This window comes from Hemicordylus capensis, chromosome 9 (genome assembly GCF_027244095.1).
Source record: "Hemicordylus capensis ecotype Gifberg chromosome 9, rHemCap1.1.pri, whole genome shotgun sequence".
Taxonomy (NCBI): Eukaryota; Metazoa; Chordata; class Lepidosauria; order Squamata; family Cordylidae; genus Hemicordylus; species Hemicordylus capensis.
Window position 1 is genome coordinate 6,377,964 of NC_069665.1, and position 12,744 is coordinate 6,390,707.

Below are 12,744 nucleotides of genomic sequence, written 5' to 3' on the forward strand. Positions count from 1 at the left end.
GTTTGCTCATTCAGGCAGATAAGAGAAAAGAGTCCCAGATAGAACCAAACACAGCCTGAATTACTTTCCTGCCTTCTGCTTTGTTAAATTGCATTTAATAAAACTCTCCCCCGCCCAAATTGCGGATCCCTTTGAAGGTTCCTGCGCCTCCTTTGCTCATCTTTTCCCCTGGATGGGAGTATAGGCAAACTTGACTCTCCAGTTTTTGTTCAACCTCAGCTGCCATCCTCCCATATGTTGTGGCTGGGGATGATGGGAGTTGTAGTTCAAAATCTGGAGAAGCAAGGTTGCCTAGCCCTATACCTATGTAAATGTTATATATCTATGACAACTGAAAACAATACTTTGTGCATCCGATGAAGTGGACAGTTGCCCACCTGAGTTCTGCAGCAACTGGTTAGCTTCTAAGGTTCCAGAAGACTCTGTTTTTGCTGCAACAAGCACAACCAGCCCTCTAAATGCAACAGGGCCTACTCCTCCGTAGTGAATCTGTGCAGCCTTAAAGAGATCTTTTCTACATTTGACCACAATGGGGATAATAAAAGCAAGGGTGGGAGGGAAAGCTATGGAAGTCAGCCAACTTGGACTGAAGCTATTCCAGGAGGTTTCTTCCAAATATCCCGCTAATATTAAGACTCCAGGGCTGCTTTCAGTAATTACCAGCAGACCGGTGTGGATTCCTGGGGGGTTACAGGCAGGGTTCCGTCAAACAGGGATTCCTGGATGTTGTAGACCACAAATCTCATAACCCCCAAGCAAAAGCTGGGGATTCTGGGAGTTGTCAACAACATCTGGGAGTTCGAGGGAACACTGGTAACTTACAGGCCTGTCCTGGAGGGCTGCCTGCAACCTTGGCTCCCCAGATGTTGTTGGACTACAACTCCCATCATCGCAAGCTGCATAAGGGGATGATGGGAGTTGTAGTCCAACAACATCCTGGAAGTCGTGGAGACCCAAGGCTGGGGGATTCTGTTCTAGCCCTCTTCCCAGAAGCTGTTGCACCAGAACGACCTTTGCAACGCGGCAGCCCCCCCACCCCCCGTAAAGAGCAAACCTCGCGGTGGCCCGGGCTCTGGATTGACAGCTCCCTTCGGCCCCGCCCCTGGGCCTCCTCGCCCTGCCGTGCCCAAGATCGTCCCCCTCCCTTCCCCACGCGCCCCCCCACCAGGCGCCTCCTGATAGGCCCACGTCTCGAGGCCTTCTCCCTCTGGCGGCCAATCCGCGGGGGACACAGCGACGTCGCGAGGGCGGAGTGGGCGGGGCCCGGGGGGGGCGAGGGCGAGGCTATAAAAGGGGCCGCCGCCGCCCGCTTCCGGGACTCGGAGGGGAGCGGAGGGCAGCGCGATGGAGCCGTCTGCGGCCCGCACCGAGGAAGCGGCCCCAGAAGGTGGCCTGGTCACCCTCCTGGTCAAGAGCCCGGCCCAGCGCCACCCGGACCTGGTCCTGCCCGCTCGGCGCGCGTGGAGCGTTCGGCGGCTCAAGTCAGAACTCCGCCGCCTCCACCCGGACGCCCCGGTGAGCAGCCCGGAGACTCGGCAGCCTCTTCCCTTCCTCCCCCCTCCCGTCCCTGTCTCCTCTTCTCCTTCCATTGACATGACTACGCACTCACAGCCCCCTCCCCCGTGCCTAGGGGTAGACTGCTACTGTTGAGCCCCCAGGGGCAGGGGCAGTCTACCGCGGAACGCCCCACAGGCGTGGTGGAGCGGGGGACGTGGTGGCGGAGGTGTCCTGTGGTTGGAATGGGTGGGGTCAGGGGTTGGAGATGATGGGGAGGTTCTTCCCTCAGCCTTTCGCCCCACTCTCAGACTGCGGAGGTGGAGCTTGGTGCGATCGTGGGCTGGGTGGCAGCAGGCCGGTGGGGTGGGGGGCGCTGCAGAGCCTGGCCCTGCCTGGTGGTTGCCGCTGATGATTACTGGTAGCCATGCCTTAGTCTAAGTATGCTAAATATTTATTTATTTGCTTATTTATTCGATTTCTATACTGCCCTTGACATTCCATTCCAAAAATGGCTCAGGGCGGTTTACACCAAGCAATAACAAATAAATAAGATGACTCCCTGTCCCCAGAGGGCTCACAATCTAAAAAGAAACACAAGACAGACACCAGCAACACTCACTGGAGGGATGCTGTGCTGGGGGTGGATGGGGCCAGTTACTCTCCCCCTGCTAAATAAAGAGAATCGCCACGTTAAAAGGTGCCATGTTAAAATAATCAGAAATCATTTAGTAAATAATCAAGAAGCTGTAAATAATCAGAAGCGGGTTATGGGGCAAAAGGCATGAGAAAAGGTTGCACTTGGAACAAAAACCTTTATTTAATCTTGAATAGGAAGTGGTGTAATGCTGCTGCCTCCCCCCCCCGAGCTTTTTTCTGTTGTGTTGCAGTCATTTTTGTGTGGCTTGCCTGAGTTTTTGTTGGTGTATGCAATCATACATGTACATATTTATTTAACATTTATTTCACACATGTTCTGCTTTACTGTAATCCTTTAGCTCTTTGGGAAAAAGAGGAGCTGTTTAATAAGAGTCCAAGTTAAAAAGAAGGAAACAAAAACTCTGAAACTTCATGTCAAAGCTGGCAACCCTCCTCTTGGTGGCTCAGTGGTTCCCTCCCACCTGCCCCCATGTTTGGCGGCAGTGTAGCTCTGCATGGCAGGTGCTGAGTGGCGGTCCTGGGGCAGGGGAGGGAGGTGCACCCACTTGGTGCTTTCCTTGTGGGCTTTTTAGGAGAAGTGTCTGGTTTGCTGGCTATAGAATGGAGGTGCTGCCTTGGGTAGCCTTGCCCTAGCAGGACTACTTGTAGGCTTTTGCATTTTATCTGAGAATAAAAGTCTGTCTCCTTTCTTCCGCTCTTTCGACAGAAAAAGGTACAGGGTGGTGCTTGTAATGAAGAGCTGCTGGCCATGGCCAGATTGCCTTTTCTGCTGATGAGCAACTTGTAACATGAACAGTCTTCTTTCTCCATGCCACTTTAAGAGCTCATGGTGGTACTCCATTCCTGATCACATACTTTTAATATCACCCCACCTGGGAGTTTTCAGCTGTGTCTCTCTCCTCCCTCTCTCCAGGCCATTTCATAACAGTGCTTCCTTTGCCCTCTTCTGTTCCTGATTCTGGCTCCTGTCTCTCTTTTTTTTAACCTTTCTGTATCTTGAACTTTCTCCACGGATCTCAGGTGTCCATGGGGCTCTTGCTTGTGGATATGGCTTGAGAACGGCAACTGACCAAAGACTACTCAGTGAGCTTCATGACTGAGTTGGGGCTTTGGCTCCTTAGACAAGGAATTTCATCCAAGTTCAGTCTATCCGTCTTATTAGCTTTTCTTCTAATCTTCCCTCAATTATTCCTCTTGTCAATCTTCCTTGCTGCACTTTCTCTTCCTTTCTGCCTTCATAGTCTGTTTCTCTTGGAGAGGCTCCCCAGTTCCTCTAACTTTCCTCTAGTTTCTTTCGGGCTTTCTGGTCTTTCTCTTTCTGGAGTAGGCCTTGTTTTATATAATAGCAGCTGGAATCCAACATTTCTATCCTAAGGGCTAGGAAACATGCCTTTGGAACATCGGTGCCATGCATATAGGATTGAAGTGGTTGCAGCCTTTGTTCACCTTGTCTTGGCTTAGTACTAGCAAGATGTATCGCTTAGGTCAACTGTGAGACTCCAGCACCCTGTCTTTGCTTAAGGCACAGGGCAAAACATGCTCTCCACGTCGGCAGGCAGTCTTATGTAATCAAACAGAATCTGGGCACTCCTAGCAGCTGGTCACTCTGTTCTGAGAGGTTAAGCTTGTTTAGACAGGGTGTTCTGCTGCTGTGCCAAATAAGTGAAGTAATCTCAATTTGCCCTACGCATTTATTGGCCTTGGTTTATTGCTGCTTGTGATTAAATATTCTGTTTTGCTCAAATGATCTAGAGAGGAAGTAACTTCACCCCATGTGATGAATTAGTTATGAAATTAACTATTAAATTAATGGGGGAATAAGGGAAATTACAGGCTGGTTGTCTTGATGTCTGTGCTGGACAAATTGATGGAAAGTATTCTCAAAGATAAAATTGTTAAGCATATAGAAGAACAAACCCTGCTCAAGGAGTGCCAGAATGGCTTCTGCAAAGGTAAATCATGCCTCACCAACCTTTTGGAGTTATTTGAGAGTTTTGTGTGTGGATAAAGCTGACCCTGTTGACATAGTATGATGCTTTTCAGCATCTTCCTATATCACGGCTGCCCGATATAGGAAACATGCCAGCAGGGATTCGAACCAGCAACCTCTGGCTTGGTTGTCAAGCCATTTCCCCACTGTGTCATTAGGTGGCTCAACAGAGGCCTGTAAAAGTATGCATGGTGTGGAGAGAGAAAACTTTCTCCCTTTTGCATAACATGAGAACCAGGGGTCATCCCATGAATCTGATTGCCAAGAAATTAAGGCCAACAAAAGAAGTACCTTTCCACACAACGCATAGTCGACTTGTGGAATTCTCTGCCACAAGATGTGGTGTCAGCCAACAGCCTGGATGGCTTTAAGAGGGGTTTGGATAACTTCATGGGGAAAAATTCTACCAGTTGCTACTATATATGGCTATATTTCCCCTCCAGCCACACAGGCAAGATGCCTCTCAATACCAGTTGCAGGAGAGCAACAGCTGGTCAGAGGGCATGCCCTCGGCTCTTGCCTGTGGGCTTCCCAGAGGCATCTGTGGGCCACTGTTGGATCAGGGCTGTTTTTTACTATTAAAGCAGTACAAAATTCAATTATTTTTTCTACTTTTAGATTTCTTCCTTTAGCTTCATTCTAGCATATTTACTTTGCAATGTAAACAATATAAAACTGTTTGGATAGGCCTGTTTGCGGTATCGTTAGTTTGATCTGAAATCAGACTGTTACCATACAAGTTTGCAACACAGTTTCTGTCTCGTTTGAGTGGTAGTAAATATCACATTTTAAATCAAAACTGATTGCAACAGCTGTGTCTAGATTATTTGCACATTCATAAACTTGTTAACGGCAAGGTGGTGGCTTACTTCTATTTAGCTGGAGGTGAGCAGCTGTCTGTATCCCACTCAGCATAGCATCTCTCCAATGTCTGTTGCCTCATGTATGATTTTCTCATACTTTTGCTATGTAAATATTAACGCTTAAGCATTTCATTAAGCATGCTAACGCTTCTGTTGAAAAGTGATATATAAACATTTTAATAAGTCTGCTCAGAGTATTCTGAAACTGCTTTGAGGGTTTCTTTTCGCTAGGCTGGTTCAGATGTCATGCAGAACTTAAGTTTGGCTCTGTGCAATGCCCTGAGCCACATGAGTGCACACTCGCCCCTTCCATGTTGACTGGAGGTTGGGAGAATTCTTCTTCTCTTTTTAATTTTGCAATTAAAAACAAGCCAAGGTCAGCTGTGACGTCCAGACCAATTAACCATGGTTTATTCTGTCCAGCTTATTTGGCATGAACAGTCTTGAAATACCTGAAGTAGGTTTCACATCTGTTTGTGTGGTGATACCTGAAGCCGCACTTTCCTTTGATGTGGAACAGTTTAGTCCTTTTCAGAGGAAATGGCAATCTCTCCATTGAAATGGCCTTCCTCTTGGAGAGGTTTATAGATGGGCGATTGCCAATTGTAGCTACTGTTAAGGAGCTCTAAAACAGCTGAAATGATTGACCGGGCAGTAGTCACTAACCTTGCTCACACGGGTTGTCCATTCGAACAGTTACATGGCAATAAGTTGGCTGGCAACCAGTTCTCAGTGAATGCCCCAGGACAGGCAGTTTAATTTTAATTTGTCAAGGCACTATTAAGTTTACAAGAACTTAGAAATAGGTTTTCTGCATTACCTGAGACTTAATTACTTTTCTCCTCCTTTCCCCCCCAGCCTGAAGACTCTCAGAGGCTGATCTATTCTGGGAAGCTGTTGCATGACCATCTTTGCTTGCAAGATGTGCTTGCCAAGGTATGCAAGGTCACATGCTAACACTGTTTTGATAGCTGTATTGTAATATCAAGGAAATGTAGTCAACTGAGTCTTTTATTTGGCTTTTATTTCAGCAGGAAATGGTGCATGCTGTGCACTTGGTGTGCAACTTGAATCTGCCTCCAAAGCAAGGAACTGATGTAAAGGTGCGTTATAAAGGGCCTTATTCTGTTCTTGACCTTAAGTGGGTATTCTAGATTTCTAAGGAATTGGAATGTCAGGAGCATAGTCTAGTTCCTTCTGGGAGGTGTTGGTACAGCTTTGCAAAAGACCATGAGACTATCTTGCTGTAAAGATCAAAGGGTCATCTAGTTGACAGCCGACTGCAATAGTGCCCTGGGAAACTCATTATTGGAGCATAAGTGAAGTTGTGTTCTTTGCTCCCCAGTAAATCTGTAAACATAGGGGCTGTATTTTTGGCTAGCATGGTTCCTAGCCACTGATAAGTGTATTTTCTCTGAAATTGTCTTCCATTTTATAAGCTAGCTAATACATTATTGTGTTTTGAAGAATACAAAAGGGCAGTCTGTTTTGTAGAATAGTGTTGGAGGGGGTCCCCTTGTAGGCCACTGTGTCCAACCCCCAGTCAGTGTAGGAAACCGAGGCCCTCTGGCAGGAGCGCTCCTCTGCCCCTGCCGCAGCCACCGGCCGGCAAAGACCCAGCACTATATCTAACTCTTGGCATGTTGGGTGAATTAGCCCACTAACCTTTTGAGTCTTTGTGCTGATGGTTATATTTGTATAACATTAAAATGAATCCATAGCTAGAGAACAGGGAGATAAAGTTGCCACAGAGGTCATTTGCGTCTGTTCTAAGTCGCGCTGGTCTAGATACAGGCAAACCACCGGTAACCAATCCTTAACAAAGCTCCCGTATTGGAATGCCTTTCTGTGCCTCCAAGCAATTGTTGTAGGACAACAGGCTGGCTGAATGCTAGTGGTATAACCCACATTAGGTGACAGAACAGTCTTGGGGTGCTGAACACCCCTTTGCCTTGCTATTGCTTGCATGAACTGGCTTCCTTGTGCTGCTCGTTTGAAACTGGGGAAGCGGCCTGCCGGACATGCTCTCGTAAGTCTTTGTTTCAATGTTTTTTCAGACTGCCGAAGTCAAGCAGCAGCCGGCAGCACTGAGCCAAGCTCCTTCTGTCCTTCCTTCAGTTCCTGCTGCGAGGCAAGGAGAGAATGCTGGCAACCAGCCTCTTCCAACAGAGGAAGCTGGGAACAGGTATGTATGCTGCGCGTGACAAGCCAGTCTGTGTGAGTGCCTCACGTAATCACTTCCCCAAGGTCACTCTCTCCCCTTTCCCTTCCCCCAAAGAAGTAAAAAAATAGTAGAGAGCCCTGTTTCTAACTTACTTCAAAGTGCAGCCCAAATGAGAGGCCTTCTTATCTCTTCTTGGGCAGCTGGAGGGAGAGTTGGGGAGAGCTCTTCATTCAAATCTCTGCTGCTGAGGTGTAGGACACTGACTTTTTTCATACCCCTGTGCAAAGAGGAGCAATTCCTTTCCTCCCAGGGCATGCCAGAGTTCTTGGGAGAGATAGTTAGTGGCAAGCACAAATGAGGCTGGCTAGTAAGCCAAGCCAATGTTTGTTTGGACTCCTGGTACTTATTACCAAGGTCAGGAGTTCTTCTTCCACACAGTTTAATTCTTCTGGTTCTGCATAGTATATTGCATTACTGTTTTAACGGGGTATATGGTAGGTCCCTGGTCTGCAGCATGGCCAGAGCTTAATCACGTATACCTTAAGCCAGGACTTCTTTAACTTGGGTCCCCAGGACTACAACTCCCATCACCCTAGGCTTTGGCAACGTATGGGTGCCCAAGTTTGAGAGCCCTTGCTTTAAACTGAATGGGGGCGAGGGAGGAAGAGTGCATCTAAGCCTGCTTTAAGCATCTTGTATGTCTTTCTGAATAAGGTCTCCATCGGTACAGCCTCCCTCTCAAGACGTGAACCCTGGCTACTCCCCATATACTACCTACCACGCCCTGCAGTTCTGGTTCCATCAGATGTATGCGCGGCAGTACTATGCACAATAGTAAGTATTTGCCTTGGGCCTGGTTCATTCTCTGTAGGAGTTGCATTCCAAGCCTTCCTTGGCAATTGCCACCTTTTCACGTTGGTACGATGTGGCTGAAGAGCCGTGGCGTTAAGCCGTCTATCTCAAATATTGGCCACATTGAGGCTGGACAGAGTTAAAGAGCTAGATTAGTGCTTGGCATTGGCAACAGAGTTGAATTCAGTCTTTGTGATTGTACAGCCTACTTGTTTTGGACTAATAACACCTACTGAAATACCTTATGAGCATTTTAAACTTCTGCTGAATTGGATTGTTGGTCTGTGGAGCTCAGCATGGTCTATTCTGAGAGACAGTGACTCTCCCGGGGTTTTTCTTCTAGTTCATTTGCACCTGCCAGGGATCGAACCTGGGTCCTTCTGCATGCAAGGCAAGTGCTCTGCCACTGGAGTGTAGCCGTTTAAATTTTCACACCTGAAAATGTGTTTCCAGGCTGGCACATCTCACTTTTATGCGGGGTGGAGAACTGGTCTTGCAGTAGTGAGCATGAATTGTCTCCCACTAAGCAGAGTTCACCTTGGTTTGCATTTGGATGGGAGACTGCATGTGAGCACTGTAAGATAGGGGGCCATAATTCAGTGGCAGATCATCTGCTTTGCATGCAGAAGGTCCTAGGTTCAATCCCTGGTAGCATCTCCAGGCAGGGCTGGGAAAGACTGCCAGGGGTGGGGGCCTACTGCTAGTTTGGGTAGACAATCCTGAGCTAAATGGACCATGGGTCTGACTCCGTATAAGTCAGTTTCCTGTGTTGCTGTGTAACAAGCTTATTCCTTTTTAATTTGCATCCAGCATGGCTGCCAGCGTTGCATCACGCGACCTATCCCCTACACAGAGGACACAGGAAATCCCAGTAGCACCAGTTGCTTCTCCAGCTCCTCTTTCTGGTCCTTTTCCTGCCGAAAACCAGCCTGGAAATCAGAATGCACCCCCCCAGGTGAACCCAGGAGTCAATCAGAACCTACGAATGAATGCACAGGGAGGTCCTCTAATGGAAGAAGATGAAGAAGTCAATCGTGACTGGCTGGATTGGCTCTATTCGGCCACCCTGTTTTACGTGTTGGTCAACATTGTGTATTTCTATTCGAGCATGAGCAGGCTTTTCATGGTGATGGTGGGCACCCTTCTCATGTACCTGTAAGTGTGGACATTGGTCTTAATCCTTATTGGGGGCAGAGTGTCTGGGGTTGTCTCATGAGTGATCTCCTGCCTTTTTTTCTTCTAGCAGCTAATCATGTTGGTTCACATAATTTTGAAAACTGACATTAGATGGGCTTATTGAGTTAGCCAAGCAAAATTTAATTGATGGAAAGATGCCTGAACTCTTGCCAAGTTATACAAATTTAGTTCCCCTAAAATACTTTCTGTGAATCTAAGGAAGCAAAGTGTTGGCTTTTGAATACTGGACAGAGGTTCTTATGTCACAGACTAAACCCTGATGCCTGCCTGTCATTCTCTGTGCCTTCTTAGCTGTGTCACTATCAGTTTCTTTTTAAAAGTGTAGCTAACGAATATTGACTTGTCTTTTCAGGCATCAGGTTGGGTGGTTCCCTTTTAGGAGGAGGCCAGTACAGCCTGCTCAGAACAATATTCCTCTCCAAGCAGCTGTTAACCAGGACCAAAACAATAACTTGCCGGTAAGTTCCTTTGTTTGTTAAATTTATATCCCACTCTTCCCAAAAGGCTCAGAGCAACAACTTACAGCATTCTTTAGAATTAATAATCTTGTCCCAAAAGGGCTCAGTCTTTTTAAAAACCAGACAGAGGTTAAAAATTGTGTGGGTGTGTGCGCGTGTGATCTTGGAGGGGGGGGTCCAGAAGGTACTTGGTCCTCCTCAGCTGATGGAGGAGCCTTGCTGCTGGCCTTGCCCTCTGCTGAAACCTGATGGCCATCTGTGCAGTTTACTTTTAACTCATTGGCTTCTGGAAAATGTGACATCTGTACTATCACACATAGCAACTCACAAAAAACAATGGGGATGTCTCCTAAAACACTTTTATTGATCAGTTCTCACCACAAAGGGATTGTAATACACCTGGTGTATTACAGATGCGGTGAGAGAAACCTCTTGGAATAATTAAATTTTCTCTTGGTGTCAGGAGGAAAACCTTGGTGATCAGCGTGAAGAGGAAGCCTCTGAAGCTCTACCAGAGAGTCCACCAGCAGCACCTTCATTTGTGAGCACAGCCTGGCTGTTCTTCAAGACCTTCTTTGCATCCCTCCTGCCAGAAGGGCCTCCTGCTGTGGCCAACTGACTGGGTGCTTGTGGCCCACACGATATAGTCAGTTATTGCTGTTGCTGGACTGGATGTAAGCTCAAATGCTGAAAGGACCAAGTTATCATCTGGGAAAAGGAAACTTCATCTTCATTCACCAGCTAAAGGCAGATGCAGCAGTCTCTTTAGACTGGGCATTTGGCTTTCCAGAGCTTCAGTGAAATTGTATGGTAGACAATAGAGTGCCTACGACAATGTGTAATTCTGTACTTAATGTAAATAGGGTTGCTGGTGGGCAGAGGGAGCGAGAAGTTGATTGCTTCTCCTAGTATGACTTGATTCCTGTTGGAATGTATCTAATGCTCTTAATTACACTGAGTGTAGTATTTTATGCAACCAGTGAATTGCTAGATATGTATTATAAGAATTCTACAGGGAAGATTTATGCCAAAAATGAAGAGAAGCTGTGCTCCCCCAAAACAATGAACTTAAAAAGATTTTTGTGTAATAGCTTTCTATAGAAGGCATGAATGGAGCCTGTTAACAAGCTAAACAGCAAAGCAAGATTTTTTTCTTGTTTAATCTGGAGCACATGTATTTTATAACAAACACTTTCCTGCATCACCAGTTGTAGTATATGCATGACCCAAGCACTCTTCTCTCAGATCTACTGTGAATATCATGATCTTTACCATGGTGTTCTCTATTTCCTGTATTTGGTACATCTGGTAAAGAATATTGTCAGGTAACATTTTCCCCATCACATTTCAAACTCAAAAGACTTTCTGTGAATTGGATGGCATACTTCATGCTGGGGCCTGCTTTAAAATAATTCTGACTACTTTTAAGTATGCTGTTAATCAAGATGCTCTTAAAATCCTTTTGGAATGGCTCTCAAATGTTATCACCACATTTCTAGTTTTAATTACGGCAAGTACTTGGTCAAAAAAGAGAAAAGGTGCATGCAACAAAGCAAATCTGAGTGAAATGGATGATTATGAGGTGCTTAAATAAATCCCTTAAGAGCAATATATTCAAGGTGCCTTTGGACTCTGCTCGAAGGAGCTGGCTGCAGTGCTCGTATTCATTTGTTTGAGCCATCCATAACAACTTTTTTCTTTTTTGCTGCCCCTCAGTCTATGCCTCCTTCCAGAACTCATGAGTTTACAATATCAATCTTCAACTCAGGGATAAAGTGATCCTGGTTGGTCTATCTAAAGTTTTTCTTGTGTGTGTGCATTCCGGTTTTAAGTGATGCTGAAATCTTGTATTTTCAGTATTGTAAATTGTAAGCTTAGATTGCTCAAACTGTATATTATAAACTCCTGTATTGCTGACTACATAACAGCTCAACTGTGTTCTTGTATATTATCTATTAAAATTTAATACTGGATTAATTTAACACTGCTCCCCTAAGGGTTCACTTGGAAATCACTACACAGTCAAGACTACTCTTAAAGTAGCATAAATAGATGACAGAGAATCTTGACCTATCCACTTCTTGTTCACTTTCTCCTAATTCTGAGAATTAGAATAGATCACTAAAAACTACTCTCAGAGCAAGGCTGGTAGAAATGTTTTCCCAAGACCCCAGCAGTTCCCATGTTCTGCAACCTCACTCAGGGAAAACCCAGTCTCTTAAAAAATAAATAAATGTGGAAATGAAGAATGTAGCAGTGTAAGAGCCCTAAGGTCAAAATTGTGTGACATGCATACTTGCTGCATTTACCACCAAAGCATGAGTGGAGTACTTCTTGCCCAAAAGGAGTGAAACCTATGCCATCTCCTTACCTTGGATACCAAAAGCAAATGAGACAGGAGAGAACTGCTTAAAGCAGCAGCGGGCAGTTTTTATTCTCCTAGGGTATAAGCAGTAGTAGACTTGTGTGCTTGCCCTGAACATCTAGTCTGGTGCCAAATTTTGGGTTATGGCCCATTTGACCCATGAGTATACCCCTTAGGTTCTGGCAACAATGGTCTGGTTTTCAGTGGTGGTTGCAAGTGGCTGAAGGCATGTTGTAAAGGCTGCTTGCCTTAGCACCGTTGTGAAAGTGTGTTTAAAGCCAGTTGTCTCCTCTCAGAAATTTCTCTTCTCGGCTGGTGTAGGAGGTCACCCAGGCTTGGGATTACATCCCCCCACATGCTCCAAAAGGCAGGAAGTAGTCATACTTGAAGATGCTTAAACCCTCAGCATGTGGGCGGATCTCCCCAGTTCCACTTCCTGCCTTTGCTCCAGAAGGCTCGCATTACAGCTCGCTGGCTTTGGCCTTGTTAACTAGGCCTCTTCTTTTCTTCTGCTTATATTCCTATTATGTTTGCCTATTTCCAATCTATTCTTCACCTGGTATTCTACTACTATTAGTTTTTCTCTAGTTACTAAAGAAAAGGGAAAAAAATTAAAAAGAAAAAAAAATTTAAATTTAAAAACAACAAAAAAACATTATTTCATATCTGTTCTTCTACTGTCCGTTCTGTTATTCGTTACC

The 12,744-nt window shown here is 45.9% G+C and overlaps 1 protein-coding gene across 2 annotated transcripts; it reads left to right on the forward strand.

The window, feature by feature from the left end:
• The first annotated feature begins 1,303 nt into the window (after positions 1-1,303).
• HERPUD1 (homocysteine inducible ER protein with ubiquitin like domain 1) lies at positions 1,304-11,660 on the forward strand. 2 transcript variants are annotated; one of them, XM_053270837.1, is made up of 8 exons: positions 1,304-1,515; positions 5,866-5,943; positions 6,039-6,110; positions 7,065-7,192; positions 7,886-8,005; positions 8,834-9,178; positions 9,573-9,678; positions 10,142-11,660. In XM_053270837.1, exons 1-8 carry the CDS (start codon positions 1,345-1,347, stop codon positions 10,295-10,297), a joined length of 1,176 nt encoding a protein of 391 aa, XP_053126812.1. In that variant the 5' UTR covers positions 1,304-1,344; the 3' UTR covers positions 10,298-11,660. The 2 variants fall into 2 exon arrangements, with proteins under 2 accessions (XP_053126812.1, XP_053126813.1); XM_053270838.1 differs by having other exon boundaries at positions 6,042-6,110.
• The last annotated feature ends 1,084 nt before the right edge of the window (positions 11,661-12,744 follow it).